The following is a 25,631-nucleotide window of genomic DNA, read 5'->3' as shown; positions in this document are numbered from 1 at the left end:
TCATGACGTTATACTGCTTCAATACTTGAGTGGTCTTCCATTTTTCTTATTATAAAGCCCCAAATCCCTAAAATGGATGATAAGACCCTGTTTATCTCTCCTGCTTCTTCTCATGCCCCTTTCTGTCTGTGCTCCACTCTCTGCTCCACCCCCTCTCCTCACTCCACACCTTGCATCCTTGCATGTACTCCAGCCACACATGAATCTTTCAAATTTTTATTGTGTAAGTGTCACGCTCTACCCTGTGTTGAGCCTTTTGCACATGTTGTTTGCTTTGCCTAAAATGTTATTATTGTTTTCTTTTCTGGTTCCTATCATCTTTCAGGTCTTGCTTAAATGTCAGATTCAGGAAAGGCTTTCCTCACCTCTCAGAGTAGTTCAGGTCCCCTGTTTTTTTTGTTTGTTTGTTTGCTTTCTGTTATGAAAATAAAACAAATGCCCCAGGAGAAGGGTCCATGATTACCAGAAACATCGGAGTGCTTTCTACCATTTTTATTCTGTTGTGTTGAGGCCAACATTGCAATAAACAAGCTAAAACTACTTACACTGGACTCGTTTCCAGTAACTGACATTTACAGGAATATACTAGAAATGGCACTAAAAAGTTTAAGAAAAGTTATGGCAAACTTGTTTGCACATCATATAGAAAAGTAACATTTTAAATATAAAAGAGAAAAACTTCCTGGAATTGTTATGCCATTATTAAAGAACAGTGCTACACTGGATGTGACAAATTCTTTACGTGGGTATTATTCTTTCCCAAAGACTGTCAAAGGTGTGAGTGTTGCAAAAGAACAAAAATGAAAACAAACACAAAAGAAAACGTGTCTTATAGTTTATAAGCAGGACGACACTGACCAACACAAAGAGGGGTCTGGAGTTCAGTTCATGCCCAAAGCCTGCCCCCTCGGCCTCCAGGGGTCATTCAGAGCATTCTCAAATCCATTTCTGACACATGACTTGTCACTGCTCCTCTCCCCTTGAAAAAAGCATGTTAGAAGCTGCCCTACAGGTCTGAGCAGTGGGAAAATATTTGAATCACTGAGGCCTTTTAATACATAAGAAATGGACATAACCATCACCCTCAGCCCCACGGCAAGGGTGTTGAGGAAGTCATCAGTCCTCCACAACTCTGAAAAGAAACCAGAGTTGAAGTCTGGACAGAAAGCTTTAAAAAAGTAACAGCACCAATGCAGCCACTCAGTGTGCCTAGGTGTGCTGTCAGGGTCAGCAGCTTCTTTCTAGACGAAAGGAGCGGAGGCGACAACAAAAGAGTACCCATTCTTCCTTTTGTTATTGGAGCAGGAGTACTAGGCGGACTAGGTACTGGCATTGACGGTATTACAACCTCTACTCAGTTCTACTACAAACCATCTCAAGAACTAAATGGTGACATGGAACGGGTCGCCGACTCCCTGGTCACCTTGCAAGATCAACTTAACTCCTTAGCAGCAGTAGGCCTTCAAAACTGAAGAGCTTTAAACTTGCTAACCGCCAAAAGAGGGGGAACTTGTTTATTTTTAGGGGAAAAATGCTGTTATTATGTTAATCAATCCGGAATCGTCACTGAGAAAGTTAAAAAAATTCGAGATTGAATACAACGTAGGCCATAGGAGCTTCAAAACACCAGACTCTGGGGTCCCCTCAGCCAATGGATGCCTTGGATTCTCCCCTTCTTAGGACCTCTAGCAGCTATAATATTGTTACTCCTCGTTGGACCCTGTATCTTTTACGTCCTTGTTAAGTTTGTCTCTTCCAGTATCAAAGCTATAAAGCTACAAATGGTTCTTCAAATGGAGACCCAGATGCAGTTCATGGACCCCTGGATCGGCCTGCTAGCCCATGCTCTGATGTTAATGACATCGAAGGCACCCTCCTGAGGAAATCTCAACTGCACAAGCCCTACTACGCCCCAATTCAGCAGGAAGCAGTTAGAGTGGTCATCAGCCAACCTCCCCAACAGCACTTGGGTTTTCCTGTTGAGAGGGGGAACTGAGGGACAGGACTAGCTGGATTTCCAAGGCCAACTAAGAATCCCTAAGCCTAGCTGGGAAGGTGACCACATCCACCTTTACACATGGGGCTTGCAACTTAGCTCACATCCAACCAGTAAGGAGAGCTCACTAAAATGCTAATTAGGCAAAAACAGGAGGTAAAGAAATAGCCAATCCTCTATTGCCTGAGAACACAGCGGGAGGGACAATGATCGGGATATAAACCCAAGCATTCGAGCAGGCAATGGCTACCCTCTTTGGGTCCCCTCCCTTTGTATGGGAGCTCTGTTTTCACTCTATTAAATCTTGCAATTGCAAAACAAACAAACAAACAAACAAAAAAGGAGCAGAGGCGAGCATGACACCACCATCGCAGAGAACCAGCCCAGATGGAAAGGCCCCGTGATGCTCCTGCTACCCTCTGCCTCCATGGCCAGCTGCTTCCCTGATGGCTCACACAAGTGGCACCTCACTGCCCTGCAGCTGGAGGCGCACTCCAAGGAGCACCCTTCTCCCCAGGCACCCCCAGCTTAGGGTGTATGCATCACCCAGCCCTGTGCTGGCAGCACGTTACCAATCAGTCTGCATGAAGACCTGTCAGCTGTCATGTGTGAATTCCTTAAATTCAGTTAAATAGTCCATTAAATATGTGTTTAGAAAATACCTTTGAAAAACAAGGGTAACTTAAAAAAATAGAAACTTTCAAATCCATTTATATTTTTATTATAAACAAAACTTAATTAAAAGTTTAACAAACTGGCTGAAAACTCACCAAGTGTCAGACTCACCAGCAATTAGAAAAATGGTAATTTACCAGCATTTCCTCATCAGAGTTCTCTCTCTGGTAAGGGTATATCTAGATCTGTAAGGGTCAGTGGACTGTGAATCAATTTTATGGTTTTTTAAAAATCACCACGTATTGGCCCACCATGGTGGCTCATGCCTGTAATCCCAGCACTTTGGGAGGCCGAGGCGGGTGGATCAGTTGAGGTCAGGAATTTGAGACCAGCCAGGCCAACATGGTGAAACCCCATCTCTACTAAAATACAAAAATTAGCCAGGCGTGGTGGCAGGTGCCTGTAATCCCAGCAACTTGGGAGGCTGAGACAGAAGAATCGCGGGAGCCCAGGAGGTGGAGGTTGTAGTGAGCCAAGACTATGCCACTGCACTCCAGCCTGGGCAACAGAGCGAGACGTGACTCTGTCTAACAAACAAACAAACAAACAAAAACCCACCACATATTAGGATACTAATGATAGTCCCTATATCCATCCAGAAGTTCCAGAAGTGCTGGCATAAAGCACTAACCACCCCACGGCTCCACACTTAGCACCTGTCTGGAGGCTCCCCGACGCTGAGGTCCAGGAGAATGCCTGGTTTCAGTCATTTCTGGGCTGTGACAACATATGAGCAGGGAGCACTGTGTGAGTCTCCAGGAGGGAATCCTCCTGGGGCCCAGAGACTCCTCCACCCCTGAGGAGGGCAGACTGCTTGGGGAGAGCCTGGCCAGGCCCTAGAGACTGGTAGGGGGCAGGCATGCCCCACCCGCGCAGGTCCCTCTGTTCTGATGGCACCTAGACCCCCTGTACTTTTTCATAGAACATAAGTTTTTGAGCAACTGATTATTAGGGTGCTGATCTGTTGGACATACCTCCTCATAGAACATGAGCTCCATGAAGGCAGGGCTCCTATGTGCCTTGACCACTCTATGCCCAGTGTCTAGTACAGGGCCTGGCACATAGTAAGAACTCCATAAATCCTTGTTGAGTGTGGAAATTAATACTCTTTGGGGCACAGAATTCAAGGGCTGGCATGGGAGGTGGGCAGGGAGAAAGTCCTGGGGCTCTACTTAGAGCTAATGTGGAACTGGTGGAAAAGTTGTTTAAATTTCAGACGGACACTTCGGGAGGCTGAGGCGGGTGGATCACTTGTGGTCAGGAGTTCAAAAACAGCCTGGTCAACATGGTGAAACTCTGTCTCTACTAAAAATACAAAAATTAGCTGTGTGCGATGGCAGGTGCCTGTGGTCCCAGCTACTCAGGAGGCGGAGGCACCAGAATTGCTTGAACCCAGGAGTTGGAGGTTGCAGTGAGCTGAGATTGTGCCACTGCACTCCAGCCTGGGTGACAGAGTGAAACTCTTTCTCAAAAAAAAAAAAAAAAAGTTCAGAAGGAAACTCCTCACCACTTGTATTCATAATCGCAATTTGGACTTACTAACTGGCAAGTCTAATGGACACATATTCCTAGGGGAGCTTCCCTGAGAGTTCCATCCTGGGCTGGTATTATAATAAGGTGGTTGGCTCCTCATCCCCCTTGTCATTCCTTGGGTGAATAGCTTGGTGCATATAGAAAGTAGCCATTTCCCTCCTACTTTCACCCTTCACATTGTGGACACTGAGCCTGTTTGTTTGTTTGTTTTGAGACAGGATCTCCCTCTGTCACCCATGCTGGAGTGCAGTGGCACAATCTTAGCTCACTGCAACCTCTGCCTCCCAGGCGATTCTCCAAATAGCTGGGACTACAGGTGTGAACCACCACGCCCAGCTAATTTTTGTATTTTTTGTAGAGATGGGGGTCTTGCCATGTTGCCCAGGCTGGTCTCGAACTCCTGAGCTCAAGCAATCTGCCTGCCTCGGCCTCCCAAAGTGCTGGGATTACAGGCATGAGCCACTGGGCTCAGCTCCCTAAGCCTATTGTAACCCATAATTGGAATGGTGAGTTTGGGAATATAAATTGAGACAGTGACAATTTTTTTAAAAAAGTAATCAACAACTAATATTTATTAAGTGCTTTATTTGTAGTAGACATTTATTATTTTATTTTATTTCTTTTTTCTTTCTTTTTTTTTTTTTTTTTTTTGAGATGGAGTCTCGCTGTTGTCGCCTAGCCTGGAGTGCAATGGCACGATCTCAGATCACTGCAACCTCCACCTACTGGTTTCAAGCGATTCTCCTACCCCAGCCTCCTGAATAGCTGGGATTACAGGTGCTTGTCATCACGCCTGGGCTAATTTTTGTATTTTTAGTAGAGATGGGGTTTCACCATGTTGGCCAGGCTGGTCTTGAACTCCTGACCTCAAGTGATCTGCCCGCCTCGGCCTCCCAAAGTGTTGGGATTACAGGAGTGAGCCACCGCGCCTGGCCTATTTTAAATAAATCTATGGTGATTCCAGGTGTTAGGGTACTTTTATTATTTCCATTTCATAGATAAATGAACTGGGTTTTGGAGAAATTAAGTATCTTGCTCATGGACACATTGTAAGTAACTGGTAAAACTGAGATTCAAGTTCACGTCTGTTTGGCACAAGCACCCAAACACTTAACTTTTGTTCTATATTGCCAAAGGATTGTAGAAGTCTATAAATGATTTCTTGCTGACTGATAGTCTTTTGAAATTTCATTTACACTTTCACCTGAGGTGCCTTTTGAAACTGTCATCTTGAAGTGCCCCCGAGGGAGGGAGGCACTTTTCTTTCGGTATCAGGAGATCACCGAAACCCAAAATCTGTGTTCACCATTCCATGTTTGAGTAAGTGCAGGCTTTGCCCTAAACTTTCTTGATTTTACAGGGACATTTTCTGGAAGCCAAAGCAACAACAATAACAACAGAAAAAGCCCCTTGACTATACAGAGAAGGCAGTTTGTAAAGAAATAGGAAAAAAAATACACAGGAATTTATCGAATTTAAATTCTATTTAAACTGATTGTGTTCAAAGGCTCTAAGTCTGATGCTTGTCAAAGGACTTTGACCAAAACGGAAGGGTAGATTTTAAAAAGTATTCCACAGGGTAAGGTTTTGGTGAGAAAAAAGTCGTCGAAACATGGACCTAAATTAATATACAAGAGGCTTTTCTCAGCTACATGGTCCTGACAAAACTGCTTTGAAGTCTGTCTATGTGTTCTAGAATCCTTGTTAATTGGTAATCAAGAACAATCCCTCATACAGATCTTTAAATTAAAAAGCCTAAATTAAATAAAACACCAGGTAAAGACTTTCTACTACCAAAATTGTTCAAAGCCTGACTTAATTGATGAGAGCTGATCCTTATTCACTTTTTGCCTTTACTGTAGAGAGAAAAATAAAAATTTCAATGCGTGTGCATGCAAATGTCTAACATTATTATGTATTAGTTTTTTGAATGTAAAAAAATAAGAAAAACAGAAATGACACATAATCTCACTCTCCAGAAAACTCCTTTTTTTGCTGTTGTTTTTTGTTTTGAGACAGAGCCTCATTCTGTTGCCCAGGCTGAAGTGCAGTGGCATGATCTCGGCTCACTGCAACCTCCGCCTCCTGAGTTCAAGTGATTCTCGTGCCTCAGCCTCCTGAGTAGGTGGGACTACAGGTGCCTGCCACCACGCCTGGATAATTTTTGTATTTTTTGGTAGAGACGGGGTTTCACCATGTTGGCCAGGCTGGTCTCAACCTCCTGACCGCAAGTGATCCCCACATCTCGGCCTCTCAAAGGCTGGGATTACAAGTGTGAGCCACCATGCCCGGCCTCCTGTATTTGTTTTTGTTAGAGTAATACATGTACCTGGTAAAAAAATAAACTATGCAGGAAGATATAAAATGAAAAACAAAAGCTCTTTCCTACCACCACCCAGTTCCTCTCCCAGATCATCACATTACTTTTCTTCTGCATCTGTCCAGAAAAATAAGGTGTATATATACATTAAAATGCATATCATGAAATATATAGTCTTTTAAAAGAATTTTACTATATCCACTTAAACTTTGCTTTTTCATATATAATTATTCATATTACTCTAGAATGTATTTCCTACAGACATTTCCCTACATAACTATGACACAGTGATCAAAATCAGAAAATTAATAACAATACACTACTCCCATCTAATTCTCACATTACTCAAGTTTTGTCAGTTGCCCTGATAGTGGCTTTTACAGCAAAAGGATCCAGTTCAGAATCACAAGTTGCATTTAGTTGTCACGTCTTTTTATTCTGCTTCAGTCTGGAGCATTTTCTCAATCTTCTCTTGAATGATCTTTATACTCAGGCTGGAGTACAGTGGTGTGATCTTGGCTCACTGCAATCTCTGCCTCCTGGGCTCAAACCATCCTCCCACCTCAGCCTCCCAAGTAGCTGGGACCACAGGCACGCACCACCACACCCAGCTAATTTTTTTTTTTTTGTATTTTTTTGTTAGAGACAGGGTTTCACCATGTTGCCCAGGCTGGTCTCGGACTCCCGGCCTCAAGTGATCCTCCTGTCTCAGCCTCCCAAAGCACTAGGATTACTGGCATGGGCCACCGTGCCTGGCCAATGCTGGGTTCTTCTCCTCGCCTCCCCTCAGGTGGTATGCCATTTCCGTTTGTCTCATTACTGATGAAGCTCACTCTGGTCACTTGATTAGGGTGGTGTTTGCCAAGCTTCCCATCTGTAAAGTTATTATTTTTTCTCTTTGTAATTAATAAGTAATTTGTGGAGAGGAATTTGAAACTAAGTATGCCATTGTGCAGTAAACTTTTAATTAATTAATTAATTAATGTCTTTTGGACTCATGGTTTCTATTTTATTCAGTGGATTGTTCCCACCATCACTTATTTTGATACTCAAATATCAAATCAAATTTTGATACTCTTGCCTTCCCTTCAAAACCTAACAGCCATTGCTTTGTCCAATAGAAGCTAGCTTATATGTCATTTGACATGCCCCTATTGTTGTTTAGGACCTTCCTGATTGTTGCTGTTGTTGCTTTGGCACAGAAAGATGATTCAAATTCATCTTTCACTTTCCCTGCTGGTACTGAAATCAGCCATTTCTCCAAGGGACCCTGGTTCCTTTGAGTGGAAAATGGCATTTAGAAGCCAAGATCTTAGTGGTAGATGTGTCTGTTGATATAGGGACATTGCTGCCTCAAGCCCTCTTAGTGGACAAAGCTACATACATCCATACAGGTCTATGTCCATTTCTATGTCTATTTATATGTGTATTAAACTGTAGTTCACACCAATAACTTCAATTCCAATCTAACACAACAAGATTTATTCTAGGTGTCTCTCTTTTTGTATTTGTAACTCTTTTTTCCAACAGTGTGAAGTCTGGCTTCCATTAGTTGTAACATACTTACTTAATTAATCCTTTGTATAAAATCAACATTGATACTGATATTGATTGATCAGTATCAATCAATATCCAATCTCTGCTGCCACGTCCACTCTAGCACTAATGCCTGTCTTCTTCTACTTGGGCTCTGATACCTTATGCTGGGCTGCTCCATCATGGCCTTTCTTTTTGCCCTATTGGGCTCTGACTCCACTTGCTGGGCCATAACCCCCAACACTGCCATGGATGCCCTCCTCATCCCATTCAGGCTCTGACTCCACATACCAGGCTATTCTCCACCTAGAACCTTCCTCACCCTGCTTTGGCTCTGATGCTCCAGGTTAGACTACCTCATTCCCTATGCCTCCTCTTCCTGCTCAGCCCTGACTCCCCACACCAGGCTTCCCATCTTCATGGACACCTTTGGGATCAGGCATCTTGTGCTGAGCAGCCCTTCTCCATGGACCCCGCTTCACACTGCTCAGGACCACCATGGTGCCACTCCACCACCAATGGCGGCTGGGCCCAGGAAGAACATGAAAATGTTCTATTCTTTAAGTTCTTTTATATTTGAAAATGTCAGTCTTTTATCTTTATAGTTGAACATCTTGGGTTGTTGAAATATTTTTCGATTTACTTTTTTTTCTCTTAGAACCTTGTAGATTGTGCTCCATTGTCTCCCAGCATTACGTTTCTGTGAAGAAGCCTGTGCCCAACATAAATTATGTTGCAAGTCAGGCGCGGTGGCTCACGCCTGTAATCCCAACACTTTGGGGAGCTGAGGCGGGTGGATCACTTGAGGTCAGGGGTTCAAGACCAGCCTGGCCAACATGGCGAAACCCCATCTCTACTAAAAATACAAAAATTAGCTGGGTGAGGTGATGCATGCCTGTAATCTCAGCTACTCAGGAGGCTGAGATGGGAGAATCACCTGAATCTGGGAGACAGAGGTTGCAGTGAGCCAAGATCATGCCACTGCACTCCAGCCTGTGTGATAGAGTGAGATACAGTCTCAAAAAAAAAAAAAAAGTTATATCCCCCTGCCCATTCCCCAAGACATTTTTATATTTCTGCATGGATAACCAGGGTCCAGTTAGGAAACATAAGCCACAACAATCATTTTACCAGAGAGAATTTATTCTAGAGAACTGTTAACTAGGTAACTGAAAAGACAGATAGAGAACACTTGGTGATGTGGAGATAGCAATGCAGGAGGCAGATGCTAGCATTAAGACTGGGGAAACAAAGGGAAGAATTTGGAAGTATCAAAACATAGAGGCTAGGGGAGGACCTCAGACCTCTGGGAAAGGGGGCTTTGGCAGTCTGGTGCTGGTGTTTCTGGGGCAGAAGGTAGGGTGTAACGAGACTGGTTCCATGAATTTGGAAAAACTGCAAACTAGACCCAACTGATACTAGAAGAAACTGCTGGGGTGAAAAAGAAACACTGGGTGATGCTGACAGTGATATGACAATAAGAAGCAGACAGGGGGTAAGTCCCCTCTTCATCCTCCAGCCTTGTAGCCTCTCTCTATTGCCTCCTATTGGCAGAACTTCCCCCAGCTGGCAAGAAGAAACTTTTGCAGAGTCCTCATTGTAACATCACAAAGCCAAATAGAGAGAGTGGATTTGAAACTGAGAAACAATAGCTTAACTGGAACAACACTTTAACTAAACTATATCTTGGTCTTGAGTATTAAGCTAACCTCCCACCTCAGTCTCCTGAGTAGCTGGGGCTACATGTGTGTGCCACCATGCCTAGCTACTTTTTGTATTTTTGTAGAGACGGCGTTTCATTGGCCAGGCTGGTCTTGAATTCCTGACCTCAAGTAATCCGCCTGCCTCGGCCTCCCAAAGTGCTGGGATTATAGGTGTAAGCCACCGCCCTGGCCTCTTGAGTAACATTTTATTGTAGGTCAGATTCTTTGTCCCTCTTTTGCATTTGGTTTTATTTATTTATGCTATACTTCACGCGTGTGGTTGCTATGTCCTTTATTTGAGTGACTCAGTCCAGACATTCTGTTTGTCTGACATTGATGACAGACTATTCTCCTGTATCTTGATTCTATTTTCAAAAAGTGAAATTACTATTTTTACCCTAAACAACATAGCCACGAATTTCTCCTCCTCCTCTTCCTCTTATTTTTCCCTTCCTCCTCCTCCTGTCCTCCTTCCCCTCCTCCTTCTTCTCCCCCACCTTTTTTCTTCTTCTTCCTCCTCCTCTTTCTTCTCCTCTTCTGCTTCTACTTCTCCTCTTGTTCCTCCTTGTTTTTTCTCTTCCTCCTCCTCCTTTTGCTCCTCAGTTTCTCTTCTTCCGTCTTCTTCCCCAACGTCCTAATTTACCCCTTGACCTTACTTTGTTTTTAGACTTTTTTTCCTCTCCACCTTCTCCTCTTTCTTCCTCATCATTCTAAGTAAATTTTATGCCAATTTTCTTCTTTACAAACTGAAAACCCAAGTTTCCCATGTCAACATTTTATATATGAATAAGCATAGTTTTATTTGTAAAATCAATTTGTAATTTTTTAAAAAGGGGTTTTTATAGAATTAAGATAGTATTTTGACCAGACCCAGGAATACTGGAATCCTGTCATCAACTGCACAAAATCTCTAAGGGAGAGACACATAAAGAAACAGGAGATAAATATCAAAGAAAAAATAACATATCATGGGACTCATATCCCAAGTCCCCACAGGCCTGTCTTGTAAACTTGACTGGAGCAATGACCAAGGCTAAAAGAGGCTTAGGGCATGTTTTTCTCCTCCTTAGCCCAACACCAAATCCTGGGTGTCACCACACTTTGGTCCGCAGGAGCAGGAAACTGTCATAATGAGCATGCCTGTGTGTAAATGCAGGGAGACGATGGTATCTACACTGGCTCCCTACTGCTCCAGTCATATGGAAGGAGGCAGTGGAATAGAAGGGCCATACTTACGACCTCTGAATATATGTTGATCCTGCCCATCAGTAAACTTGGCCCAATTGGCATGACTCCAGAGAGACAGTGAAGCAGGGAGGAAAAGGGGATGTAAAGGGTCATCTTGAATGCATCTCTTGCCCTAGAGCCCCATGCTGCTTTCTGGGATCAGGACTAATAGAAAATCACAATTATATTGACTCTTTATGAGCCTTTGACTACATGGTTATGGATCCACATGCAACACTTGCATCTTAATGGTAACAGTGGAGGCTGGGAGAAATGGCTCCCCCTAGGCCAAATACTACTGTGAGTGACACAAAACAGGACTCCGTTTTGAAGAACCTCATTCTCTCAAGCACCTTTGCGGTCTGAAACTGCTTTTGGATAATGTGGATGTGTGCCTCCCTGCCACAGGTGTTGGAAGTGTGAGTACTTACGTAGGCTGATGGCAATGGGTGGATTGGATGAGGGGCATCTTCAGGAATCAGTTGATATGGTTATGTAACTGCTAACATAAAGAAGCTCCACATAGGCTGCTCTAAAAGTTATAGCATAGTTCTGGAGATGCCTTTTAAAATTTGTTTATTTCTGTCTAATTGTTTTACAGAACAAGTAATTTTAAGCAATAAAGAATAATGGAAAGGACATGGGTTTTGGTGCCAGAAAGAACTGAGTTCTCACTGTGGCTTTGGCATATACAGCTCTGTGAATTGAGTGATTACTTAACTATTAGGAGCTCTAATTACAGTTTCCTTAACTGCAAAATGATGGGCAATAATAATGTAGTCTAAAAAACTAAAAACTACCAAGCAAAAAAAAAAGTGGTGGTGGATTTTTAAAAAATTCACATAGCTGACAGCCTGTTGGAGAAACATCTGAGAATTTTCACCTGTAGCAACATCTGTGGGGCAAAGGTTTTATTGACCTTTTCTTAAATTTGGATTTTGTGAAGAGGAATATCAGTTTACCATAGATTCTTGGCTACTGAGACTTATATAAGACCTGCATTTTATATTTTTATTTTTTTGAAAAAGAAACAGGGTCTCACTATGTTGCTCACGCTGGTCTCAAATTCCTGGGCTTAAGCAATTCTCCTGCCTCAGTCTCCCAAAGTGCTGAGGCCACCAGCACTTTGGCTCATTACAGGCATGAGCCACCACACCCAGCCTAAGACCTGCATCTTAATGAATGCAGAGTTGGTAGATACATTATTTCCCTCTGTAAAATCCTAGGTAAGGATTCATGTGCCCATCTGATGTCCCAATTATTTTGGCCAGTAATTAGACTATATTAATTAATCAAGCAAGAAATTCTGGCAAGATCACCAAGAGTGATTTTTCTAAAGCCAGATGTTCTAGTGGGAACCCCAAGATAACACATCTGTTTGGAATATATTAATCACAAAGAAATCATCTTTAATTATTCATATAGTAGAGATATCCTAGACCTATTTCTGAGAAAAACTCTGGCTGTGCCTGAAGATTGGCCCACCTCAGTATAGGCATTGCCCAGGAGAGAAAAAGGTTCAGGCTTCTCCATTTCTATTGAGGAAATACTCCCTCATCCCCAACTTATTCATTTTCTATGTTTAGTTCTAAAATATTTGGCTTTACCACAGGCATCACATTACCCAACTTCGAACTATACTACAAGGCTACAGTAACCAAAACAGCATGGTACTGATACAACGAGACACATCAGACCAATGGAACAGAATAGAGAACCCAGATATAAAACTGCACACCTACAACCACTGGATCTTTGACAAAGGCTACAATAATAAGAATGGGGAAAGGAGTCTATTCAAAAAATGGTGCTGGGATAGCTGGCTAACCCTATGTAGAAGATTGAAACTGGACCCCTAACTTTCACCATATAAAAAAGTTAACTCAAGATGAATTAAAGACTTAAATGTAAGACCTAAAACTGTAAAAATCCTAGAAGAAAAGCTAGAAAATACCATTCTGGACATTGGCCTTGGTAAAGAATTTATGAGTAAGTTCCCAAAAGCAGTTATGACAAAAATAAAAAACTGACAAATGAGACCTAATTAAACTAAAGGGCTTCTGCACATCGAAAGAAACTATCAACAGAACAAACAGACAGCCTATAGAATGGGAGAAAATATTCACAAACTATGCATCCAACAAGGGTCTAATATCTAGAATCTATAAGGAACTTGGGCAATTTGACAAGCAAAGACCAAATAACCCCATTAAAAAGTGGGCAAAGGACACGAACAGACACTTCTCGAAAGAAGACATGCAAGTGGCCAACAAACATGAAAAAATGCTCAACATCACTAATCATTGGAAAAATGCAAATCAAAACCACAATGAGATACCATCTCATGCCAGCAAGAAAAGCTACTATTAAGAAGTCAAAAAATAACAGATGTTGGCAAGGCTGCAGAGGAAAGGGAATGTTTATACACTGTTGGTCGAAATGTAAATTAAAATGTAAGTGTGAAATGTAAAGTTCAGTCACTGTGGAAAGCAGTTTGGAGATTTTTCAAGGAACTCAAAACAGAACTACAATTTGATTCCACAATCTTATTACCGGGTATATACCCAAAAGAAAATAAGCAGTTCTACCAAAAAGTCACATGCACTCATATGTTCATTGCAGCACTATTCACAACAGCAAAGACTTAGAATCAACCTAGGTGCCCATCAACAGTGGAGTGGATGGAGAAAATGTGGTACATATACACCATGAGATACTACACAGCCATAAGAAAGAACAAAATCTTCTCCTTTGCGGCAAGATTGATGAAGCTAGAGGTCATTAAAAAGTGGGCAAAGGACACGAACAGACACTTCTCGAAAGAAGACATACAAGTGGCCAACAAACACGAAAAAATGCTCAACATCACTAATCATTGGAAAATATCCTACGCAGATTAACACCAGAACAGAAAACCAACTACCATGTTTTCCCTTACAAGTGAAAGCCTAACACTGGGTACATATGGACAGGGAAAAATAGACACTGGGGACCACTAGATGGGGGAGAGAGGGAGAGGAGCAAGAGTTGAAGAACTATTGGTAATAGTAATGCTCACTACCTGGGTAGTGGGATCATTTGTATCCCAAACCTCAGCATCATTCAATATACTCATTTAACAAACCTGTACATCTACTCCCTGAATCTAAAATAAAAGTTGAGGCTGGGCGCGGTGGCTCATGCCTGTAATCCCAGCACTTTGAGAGGCCGAGGTGGGCAGATCACCTGAGGTCAGGAGTTCGACACCAGCCTGGTCAACATGGTGAAACCCCACCTCTACCAAAAATACAAAAATTAGCCAGGCATGGTGGCAGGCACCTGTAATCCCAGCTACTTGGGAGGCTGACACAGGAGAATTGCTTAAACCTGGGAGGTTGAGGTTGCAGTGAGCCGAGATCACACCACTGCACTCCAGCCTGGATAACAGAGCGAGACTCTGCCAAAAACAAAACAAAACAAAACAAAACGAAACTGGCCTCACCCGTTATAAGCAATACAGTGAACATGTAGCTCAGGACCTTACCAGACACTGTACCCTTGACCTGTATATTTTCCAACATATACATACGGTTTAGTTAAAAAGAATGATTCTTATGGAGGGTCGGTTGAAAGGAAATGTAGTCTATTTCTTCCTAAGGATAGTTTAGGCCTTCCTTGATGTAATAAGAAAAGAGTTACAATATCAACCATGGGCACCAGAATTCCTCATAGGAAAAGAAATGTCTTGTTTGAACAAATAACTTGACAGGTTTTTCAAAATTGGAAAATTGTTGGCCATATCTCATCAAATTTTTTTTTTCTGTTTTCCCTCGTTTTCTCCTTCAGGGAATCTAATTACACATGTATTATGTGGTGTGAAGTTGTCCTGCACCTCACTAATATTTTTTCTTTATCTTTTTTTTTTTTTTTTTTTTTTTTTTTTGGAGACAGCATCTCATTCTATCACCCAGGCTGAAGTGCAGTGCAACCTGCACCACCCAGGTTCAAGCATTCTCCTTCCTCAGCCTCCCCAGTTGCTTATTACAGGCACACGCCAGCACACCTGGCTAATTTTTTTATATTTTTGGTAGAGATGGTGTTTCACCATTTTGGCCAGGCTGGTCTGGAACTCCTGACCTCAAGTGATCCATCCACCTTGGCCTCCCAAAGTGCTGGGATTACAGGCGTGAGCCACCATGCCCAGCTTTTTCATTTGTTTTATTACTTTTTTTTCCCCTCTATGTCTCATCTTGGATAGTTCCTATTGCTATGCCTTCAAGTGCACTACTTTTTTCTTCTGTAATGCCTAGTCTGCTGTTAATTCCCTTCAATGTAATTTTCATCTCAGATGTTGTAGTTTTCATCCCTGGAAATAATTTGGGTCTTAAAAAATTGGGGTCTTTTATACTTTGAGACTTATTGAATCTCTCTTTCTCCCTCTCCCTCTTTTTCACACACACATGAAATTGAGGCTGTTGGTGGTTAAATAACTTGCTGAAGGCCTCAGACTGATGAGTGAATAGGATTCAGACTCAGGCTGCAGGATTCCAAGGCCTGTGCTCTGTTGATTGTTCTGTTCATTATGGGTCATTTTGCTCTGCCTCTCTGAGTTCCTGGTAATATTTGACTGAATGAGGATATTGTGAATTTTACTTTGCTGAGTCCTAGATATTTTTGTTTGCCTATAAATATACTGGAAAGCAGTAAAGTTAGTTGGAAGCAGTTTGACCTTTTTGGGTCTTGGTTTTATGATTTGTTAGATGGGTTCAGAGCAGTAGACAAATCATAAAACCAAGACCCAGAGTGGTGGAAATAATTAGCCTTAGGCTGAACAGTCTAAGGCTAATCATCTTCACCACTAAGGCAAGAACTTCCTGAGTTCCCTATCCAATACCTTGTGAATTACGAGTTTTTCTAGTCTGGTTTATGGGAATAGGCACTGCTTCTAGCCCTATTTGAATGCTAGACACTGTTTCCCACCAATGCTTTCGGATGATTCTCTGGCCTCTGGTAGCTCCTTTACACACAGGCACTCATTACTTATTGAATACTTGAGGGGGTCCCTCTGCACATCGCTGGATTCTTTACCCAATGCAGCTCTTTCCTCTGTCTTGTGAACTTTAGCTGCCTTGGACTGTCTCCTCAACTTACATTTTTGATATGTTGTGTTTTCAATATCATTCAGATCTAAGTATTTTCTAATTTCCCTTGTGATATCTCTTTTACCCAGGATGTTTTTAGAAGTGTGTTGTTTAATTTCCAAATATTGGGATGTTTTCCAGATATCTTTTTGTTTTTATTTTCCAATATAATTCTGTGGTCAGGGAACATATTGTATACTATTTTAACTTTTAAAAATTTATTGAGATTTACTTACTAAGACTTATTGTTGAGCCAGGCACAGTGGCTCACGCCTGTAATCCCAGCACTTTGGGAGGCCAAGGCAGGTGGATCATGAGGTCAAGAGATCAAGACCATCCTGGCCAACATGGTGAAACCCCGTCTCTACTAAAATTACAAAAATTATCTGGGCATGGTGGCAGGCACCTGTAGTCCCAGCTACTTGGGAGGCTGAGGCAGGAGAATCACTTGAACCTCACTTGAACCAGGGAGGTGGAGGTTGTCGTGAGCCAAGATTGTGCCACTGCACTCCAGCCTGGCGACAGAGTAAGACTCCATCTCCATCTCCAAAAAAAAAAAAAAAACTTATTGTTTTATGGTTTAGCATATGATCTGTCTTGATGAATGCTCCATATATACTTGAGAACAATGTGTATTCCACAGATGTTGGATGTAGTGTTCTGTAAATGTCTAGAAGGTCAAGTTAGCTGGCAGTGTTGTTTGTGTCCTCTTTATCCTTACCTGATTTCCTGTTCTATCAATTGCTGAGAGAGAAGAGTTGAATTCTCTAATAATAATTATGAATTTTTAAAGTTTGTCTTTCAGTTCTATTCATTTTTTCTTTTTATATTTTAAAGCTATATAATGAAATGTCCTCTTGATGAATTGTCCTTCTTATCATTATGAAATGTCCTTCTTTATCCTTGGTAATATTTCTTGTTTTAAAATCGTTTTTGTCTGATATCAATAGAGCCACTTCAGCTTTCCTTTGATTAGTTTTTATATGGTATATCTTTATTTTCCCTTTTATATGTGACTGTGATAAGTTAAAGGTACATTTTATAAACCCTAGAATAATGAATAAAAACTATAGGAAAGATGTATAGCAGATGATATAAAATTAGATATAATGGAAAAATTTAATAAATAATTGGAAATTATAAAAAGAATTAAGTTAAAATTATGGAAATGAAAAACACCGTGACAAATTAAAACACTAAGGATGATTAATAGCCAATTAGACACAGTTGAAGAAAGAATTAGTCAGCTAGAAGACAGGTCCAGAAAAAAATATCTAAGACTGAAGTTTAGGGTGACAAAAGTAAGTAAAAAGAAAAAACAATTTTATTGTTAATGTCAAACTTTTAAACTGAATTTTCAGTAACATTCACAATAATTTCCGATGTTTTACCTCCTACAGAGTAAGCTTCTAAAAGCTTTACTTTGACTTCATGAGTTAGATGAAAACATTGAGCTAGTATTAAAATTAAATTAACTGTTACTCTTTTCTTATACCAGCCATAATTCTATAACTCATGGCCATCTTAATAAATAGTAAAAAAAAAAAACAAAACTTACCCTGTGAATTTGGAAACTAAAAAGGCACTGCCAAATACCTCAAGGGTTAAAGAAGATATCCCAGTGGAAATTACAAGACATTTAGATCAGACAAAGGTAAAAATATTACATATCAAGTCTCATAAAATGAAGCTAAAGTGAGGTTTAGGGGTAAATTTAGAGCATCAAATACATATATCAAGGTACATTGTACTGGAAGTTCTAACCAATACAATTAGACAAGAAAAATAAATTGAGACATATAAGAACAGAAAGTAAGAAAGCAAACGGCCTTTATTTGTGGACAATATAATAGTCTACATATCCAAGGGAAACCAGAAGAAAATGATTAGAATAAGAGAATTCAGCAACACTATTACATGGAAAACCAATGTACACAAAACAAGCTCCCGTTCACACTTACAACAACATTATAAAGTACTGAGGAATAAATCTAGCAAGAAGAGTACCAAACTTTTAAGGGACAAATTATAAAACATATGATAGTCTATAAAAATGACCCAAAATAAATGAAAACATTTGCCATACTTGTAAGTTTGAAGGTTCAGTATCTCAAATATGTAAGTTTTATCCAAATAAACCTATACATTTACTGTTACCTCAATCAAATTCTAATAGAGATTTTCACTGACCTTGAAAAACGAATTCCCAAATTCACAAGAAAGAGCAAAGTACTCAGAATAACTAACATGCTTATGAGGGAGGATAGAGTGGAACGTTTATTTTACCAGCTATCAAGATTTATTTATGTATTTATTTAGTTAGTTATTTATGATGGAGTCTTGCTTTCTCGCCCAGGCTGGAGTGCACTAGTGCGATCTTGGCTCACTGCAACCTCTGCTGCCTGAGTTCAAGTGATTCTCCTGCCTTAGCCTCCCAAGTAACTGGGATTACATTTGCCCATTACCACATCTGGCTAATTTTTGTATTTTTAGTAGAGACAGGGTTTCGCCATGTTGACCAGGCTGGTCGTCTTGAATTCCTGACCTCAGCTGATCTGACAACCTTGGCCTCCCAAAGTGCTGGGATTACAGGCGTGAGACACCATGCCCAGCCAAGATTTATTATGAGGCCATAATAATTAAGATAATGTAGCAGGGTTTGTCATTACATGTCTAATGTCCAGTGACAGACACGTAGACCAATAGAAGACAGTTGAAAGCCCAGAAAAAGAAGCAGGCACATCTGTATAACTTGATATATGAAAGCAGCAGCAATGAAGGGGAAAAGGATGGAAAATTATTTCCATATAAAAATTATGGAGATAATGTATACAAAAATGAATTCCAGGTTGATTAAAGTCCTAAACTGTAAAAAACAAAACACTAAAACTTTTAGAAAAGAATTAAGGAGTATGTCTTGGAGTAGAGATGGATGTCTTAAATAAGATTTTTAAAAAGCACAAATAGATAAATTTGATTAAAATATTAGTTAAAATTCTGCTCAAAAAAGACACTATAAGCAAACTTAAGAGGCAAGCCACAGCCAAAGACTTTGGGGGACCCCTTTGCAGATCTCTGAGAGTCCTTGTCTCTGTCCAGCTCCCTTCTCTCTGGTATTTTGTCCGTAAATTCTAGCTTCCTGGGCTTCCCTGAACTTAAATTCTGACTCCTCAATTTGACTGCTGGGCTCTTTCTGGGTTTTTCCTCCTGTGCTGGAACTCGGGGAACTCACCCAGGCAATAAACCAGGCAATCCTAGAGAGCTCTTCATTTTACTTCCTTCCTTCAGGGATCACTATTCTGTACTACCTTTGCCCATTGTTTTTGATGGTTTGTTGGTTTTCTAGTTATTAAAGTAGGAGAGTAAACCTGGTCCCTATTATTCCACCATGGCCAGAAGTGGAAGTGGTCCTAATATAATTTTCATAAAGTTTGAAAGCATGTAAAACGATGCTATATATCTCTATATCTACATAGATATATAGAATTTGTTAAAAATATGAAGCAATGGTATAAAAAAGGTGTATAGGAGAGATAAACACCAAATTTGGGAGGGTATTTACCTGGAGGGAGAGATAGGAGAGGACTACTCTGAAATTGAGCTACTTTATAAGTAAGAATGGCAGCATTTTAGAATTCTTTGAAAAATTACTAGTAGGCACATGGCTGTTCTTCATGCTATTTTATGTACTTCTTGTATGCATGAAATATTTTATAATAAAAATTTAAAAGTATTAAAAAGAAGACTAAAGAATATTAGGTAAAGGAGCATCCCAGAAAGATCAAGAGGTAAAATAGAGTAATTGTTTCTGCAAGCTGCCTAAGTCAGAAGGCACTGTGTAGAGGAGACAAAAAAGTAACAACGGAGACATAGCATCTCCTTCCCTCACCTTGGGGTCTCTGGAAGGCCTGTGATTTCCCTGCTGGTGCTTTCCTACTGGTATTTCCTACTTTTGGACAGACTTTTCTTTGGTGAAACCCTTCAAACCCCAGCTTCCACAAACACCACCAGTATCACTATGACGCTGTGTTGTCATCTGTCCGTCCACCTGTGAGTCACTAACCCTTAGTTCTTGAAGATTTGAGCCCCTGGGTCACTGTCCCTCTCTCTGTCATCCACAGAGATGATCTTCTTTGACCTTGGCTTCTTAGTTCCTTGCAATCCTTTCCTCCAATTACTGCCTCTTGCTTGGATATTGCAGTAGCCTCCTGACTGGTCCCCCTTCTCTAGCATCATTCCCTGCTTCGTCAATTCTTAACACAGTAGCCAGCCAGAGACATCCTTTTAAAACATTGGGTCATGTCCTTTCTCTTCTCCAAGTCCTCAAGTGACTCCCCATCTCACTCAGAGGAAAAGCTAAGCTCCCCTCATTGTCTTCAGAGCACTACATTATTTGGCTCCTGGTACCTCCTCTCCTGCTGCCTTCCTGCTCATGACCCTGGGCTCCTGGATGCTTCTGGAACCTGCTAGGCATGCTCCTGCCTCATTTGTGCCTACTGCTCCCTCTGCCTAGACATTTTCACTCTGGATACCTCTAAGGCTTGTTTCTTCTCTCACCTCCTGATATGGTTTGGCTGTGTCTTCACCCAGATCTCATCTTGAATTGTAGTTCCTATAATCCCCATGTGTTGTGGGAGGGACCTTGTGGGAGGTAATTTAATCGTGGGGGTGGGTACCCTCATGCTGTTCTCCTGATAGTGAGTGAGTTCTCATGAGATTTGGTGGTTTAATAAGGGACTTTCCCTGCTTTTGCTTGGCACTCTTCTCCTTCCTGCCGTCATGTGAAGAAGGACATGTTTGCTTCCCCTTCCACCCTGACTGTAAGTTTCCTGAGGCCTCCCCAGCCATGCTGAACTGTGAGTCAATTAAACCTCTTTCCTTTATAAATTACCCAGTCTCAGGTACGTTTTTATTAGTAGTGTGAGAATAAACTAATACACCTCTTTTAGGTCTTTCCTCTTCAATTGTCACATTTGTCATAAGACCTTCCTTGACCACTTTATTTAAAACTGCTCTCTCCCTTCACAATGCTTTCTTTCTGCTTAATTTTTTTCTCTAGCATTTACCACCCTGTAATATGCTATATAATTAATTTCTTTATTTTGTTTATTGCCTGTCTCCCTTCACTGGAGGGGCTCTCTATGACTTCCCTGCCTCTCTTGTGGATACAGGAATCATTTGGTTACTCTCATGCCATGACAGCAACTCTTCAAGGTTGTGTGAGGCTCCATTTGGCAAGGCACCCATATGCAACTATTCTTATCTGGGCTCTTGCTGTCTTGGAGCTCAGCCCAACTCTTGGATCCCACAAGTCCATCTGGGAATTCTATTGCCTTCCCGGGGCTCGACTTTGGAGCAGGGAACAAGGTTGCTCTCTCTGGGACCCATCGGCATCTTTGTAACCTGGCCTTTTTCTTTATTCCTTTCATCTCTCTGGGCTGGAGATTTTTTCCTAGTATGATGAGGAGGGTAATTCTTGTTCTGGCTCACTTCTTGTCTATGCTGTGAATTCTTTCCCTTTCTCTAAGGGCCTGGGTTTTTGTAACTTAAAACTGAAAGGAGCGACCCCTTCCCTCTGCATTTGGCTGTCACATTCTCTTCACTGAGTAGAGAATAACCTGGCTGCTAGTGAGAGGAAGGACCAAGGGGCGTAGCATGGGCATACCATTTTTAATGGGAGAATTGTTAAATACTTAAAAAATACAGTTGCACCATTCAATAATACTAATGACAACAACAACAATAATGATATAATTTACATCTATTGAGCATTTAGTATATGTCAGATCCTCTCCTAAGTGCTCTCTACATATGGTATCTCTTTTAGTTGTCACAACAAATCTATGTGTATTTAATATTAGTCTTATTTTCCATCAGAGCAGTTGAAGTTCAGCAAGGTAAAGGGACTTGTGTGTGTCAGGGTCTCACAGTCTGCAAATAGTGGATCTAGGCTTCAGATGCTAGCCTGCATCTAAAGTCTGAGCTCAACCACTGCACCTCCTGGCCTCTTGGCAATATCCCTGGAGCCTCAGGACGCCAAATGGGGAATCATTCCATTCTTCCACACTCCTGGCACCTTATCGGGCAGGAGTGGGGCCAGTCTTCCTGATTCCCTGCCCCAGCAGAGGTAGGTTGTCCCTAGGGTGGCCCCCCGTCAGCCTCTTCCTCAGAACCTGGTTGTCCTTTCTGCTTCTACCGTGGCCTATCTCATCGCCCTGCAGGTTTCCAACCTCTCTCTCTCTCTTTCTTGGTTTGGCTTTACAAATAAAATATAAATTTAGCTAAGAGCTCATACCACAAAAAGGGAAGAAGTGGTAAGTACAGGCAGCAAACAGAGCCCAAGGGTTAACACCCTGCTGCCACTGGGTGCATGGGCTTTGCAAAGGGGTGGGGGGACTGAGGCTCCCCGGTCTGTGTTCTTGGACCCTCCAGGTGGCCCCTGACCACCTGGCTCATGCTGAGGCTGGACCTCCCAGGCTCTCCCCAACACAGGCAGAGCTTTTTCCAGGTAGAATATGCCTGTGGCTTCAAAAAGACCTCAAACAATCTCTACTATCAGAGGACTATTCCTTTGGATGAACAAGCTCCAAATACCAGATAGGCTCACTCTAAAAATTCAGGTGTTAGACATTTTCATCTTAGTATAGCTGGGCTGAATCACTGGGCTCAGAGCAAGGCTCCCAGGGGACAGTTATGTTGGTAGGCAGTGGGAAGGGAGGAGAACTTTGGAACATGGTGCAGGTGGGTCGGTGCAGGGGGCTGTGGGAGGGTGCACAGCTGCATGTCTCTGCAGGTGAGGACTCCATCAGCACCTTGGGCCTGATCCTTGGTGTGGGGCTGTTGCTGCTGCTCGTGTCCATCCTCGGCTACAGCCTGGCCAAGTGGTACCAGCGCGGGTACTGCTGGGAGGGTGAGTGTGCACTGGGCCCTGTCGCCCCAGTTCTGCCCAGCTCCTCCTCTCCCATAGCAGTTGGCAATGCCTGGCAGGGCTGCAAACTCTTCAGCATCGTGGGATGCAAAAATATTTCCTGTGGTGGTTGCAGTGGTTGAAGACTTGAGTGGGTGGCTGAGCAGTTGAGGTGGTGAGGTGGGGCAATGGTACTTTTATCGAGGGAATGGGGGCTCCTCCCACCCCAGCAAGCAGCCAGCTTCCTCCTCCCTCAGAGCCCATAGGAGTCCATGCCAGGGGGTCTGTGTGGGCCCCCAAGACCAAGATCAATGGGCTAGACAGGCCAAGCTCCAACAGGCTCCTTGTGTGTCTCTGCCCCTGCCTGTGGGTCTTGGGGCCCCCTCCTAAGCTTGTGGAGGTATCAGCTTCACTGGGAGTCTCCCGGAATTCACTGTGGTGTTCTCAACTCTGAGACATAGCTGCACTTTTCACTGGACTCTGGGAAAACTGGAAGGGTGTGCTGGAATGCCAAGGGGTAGAAACTATTTCTTAGATCTGCAGTTAACTTTAACAGAGTCCATGGATATTTGTTGAGCACCTACTATGTGCCAATGCACTTTTGTCTAATATGATTTTCTTTAAAATTCCACATGAGGAAGACATTATTATAGCCTTCATTTTAATAGATGGGGACATGAGGCTAAAGTCGTGGAGTTAGAATGAGGTGGAGTCTGAATTCAAGCCCAGGTCTGGTTCTTTTGGGGTCCAGACTAGGACTGCCTTCATCCCAGGATAATCAGGACCCTTAATGGGGGGCCCTGAAGGAGGCTGGGATGCTCCCACACCATCCTGAGGTCCAGCGCAGCCACCCTCCTCCTTCAGACAGGGGTAAGGGAGCACCAGACGTTCTTAGAAGGGTGATGGACTGCTTCCCCTGGAGGTGCTAAACCCTCTCTTTTTGGATTGTCTTCCTAGGGCCTAATTTTGTCTTCAACTTGTATCAAATTCGGTGAGTAAATTCAGGGAATAGCTGGGTGAGGTGGGGGCTGGGGGTAGATATAATGGAAAAAGAATCAAAGATAGAGTAAGAACTGACTGGTTCCCTTTCCTGTCTTCTGTTCATGCCCCTAAGAAAATAAAAGAAGGGCAAGAGAATCCATTTAGAAAAGTCCCATGAATTAAAACTTGAACACAGACAGGACTATGTGAAACCCTGATGACAATGATCTCCTTAACACTCACCCTTAGGCAGGGAACATCTATCCATCTATCCATCCATCCATCCATCCATCCATCCATCTCTCCGCCAAGCAGGCAGAGCTTGCCTTCCTTTCTTCCTTCCTTTCCTTTCCTTTCCTTCCTTCCTTCCTTCCTCCCTTCCTTCCTTCTTTCCTTCATTATCATTTATTCAGAAAGATGCTATCATAACCACCACTACTGCGGTATTAGTTTCAAAGAGTACAAAGATGACTGGGCATAGTCTCTGTCTTCAAGCATTTCATGTCTCTGCTGGAGACAGGTCTGATTACAAATAATGTAATCTCATGCACAAGATGGTATCAAAAAGAAGAGCATATCAGAAAATCAGGGATTCAGGGAGTGCGAGCCAGAAGTCCTCTTGGCGTTGGTCATCTCATCTACTTGCCACAGGCAGAGCTGTACCTCCTTTGGCCCTGAGAGATGATTATGGTAAGTGGCCCACTTCCTTTTCTAGAAGACAAGTCAGTGAGTTGGTGCCCTGGAGTCAAGGGAGATGCGGACGCAGGGAGAGGCTAGGTTATCAGTTCCAGTAGCCTGATTGGATCATCTTTTTCAGGAACCTGAAGGATCTGGAGATGGGTCCACCCTTCACCATCAGTGGTCACATCAGCAGCACAGATGGTGGCTCCAACGGGCTAGTCTGACGCAGAGACAGCAACTTGTGAAGCCCTGGGGAGGTGAATTGGAGTTGGGAGAGCTGCTGAGTGAGCCTGATGTCCAAGTAAGGTCCTAAGAGGGTCCAGTCACCCAAGCTTCGCACCAAGGACCACTTGGAACCCAAAGAGATTATCTGGTTCATACCCTGTCTTCTGGTGCCGATCTCAGGCTTGGGTCACGTTTTCACCCACCCACTTCTGACACTGGGCCTGCCCTGTTTCCTCCTGTCCACCCAATCCATGCCCAGCCTTTCATTCCTGGGAAGGTTCTGTTTCTATTCAAGGTGGAAGCTTCTAGAGCACAGCTTTTTATCTCAGCTCTTGCTCTAAGATGAAATTTCCAGATGGCCAGTATCTCCAAGAAGCATCACTCTAGCACTTCAGTTCTGAGCTTTCTGAGCCCAGGAGCCTCCCCTGCTTCATGGCCCGCCAACCCTTTGGCCACACCTTCCCTTGCCTGTCTTCAAGCCCATCCCTTCCCCACATCTCAGTTGCTTTTTCCCATCCAAACCATTTCTCCCTCGGGCAGTTCTTACCCCTCCCAGGCTCCCCTGGACTGCCCTCATCCCCTTGGATCTTCAAGGCCTGGCCTGGCCCCTCATTGTGAAGAATGAGGGGGTCTCCTCTGGATGCGCCACCAGCCTATGGTATGGGAGTCCTGGGGAGTCAGGCCTCTGGGGATGGAGTCTGGCTGGGCAGCAGTGGCTTTCTCTCAG

At 42.7% G+C, this 25,631-nt stretch overlaps 1 protein-coding gene across 1 annotated transcript in view; it reads left to right on the top strand.

The window, feature by feature from the left end:
• SMIM35 (small integral membrane protein 35) overlaps window positions 1-24,987 on the top strand; it is an 88,820-nt gene extending 63,833 nt beyond the window's left edge. Inside the window, exons 7-9 of the mRNA XM_054525171.1 lie at window positions 22,904-23,020; window positions 23,975-24,008; window positions 24,816-24,987. Coding sequence (XP_054381146.1) covers window positions 22,904-23,020; window positions 23,975-24,008; window positions 24,816-24,903 — 239 coding nt within the window. The 3' untranslated portion in view covers window positions 24,904-24,987. The remainder of the gene's footprint in view (window positions 1-22,903; window positions 23,021-23,974; window positions 24,009-24,815) is intronic.
• The last annotated feature ends 644 nt before the right edge of the window (window positions 24,988-25,631 follow it).

The sequence above is a fragment of the Pongo abelii genome, chromosome 9 (genome assembly GCF_028885655.2).
Source record: "Pongo abelii isolate AG06213 chromosome 9, NHGRI_mPonAbe1-v2.0_pri, whole genome shotgun sequence".
NCBI lineage: Eukaryota > Metazoa > Chordata > Mammalia > Primates > Hominidae > Pongo > Pongo abelii.
This window is presented reverse-complemented; position numbering and strand designations above follow the sequence as displayed.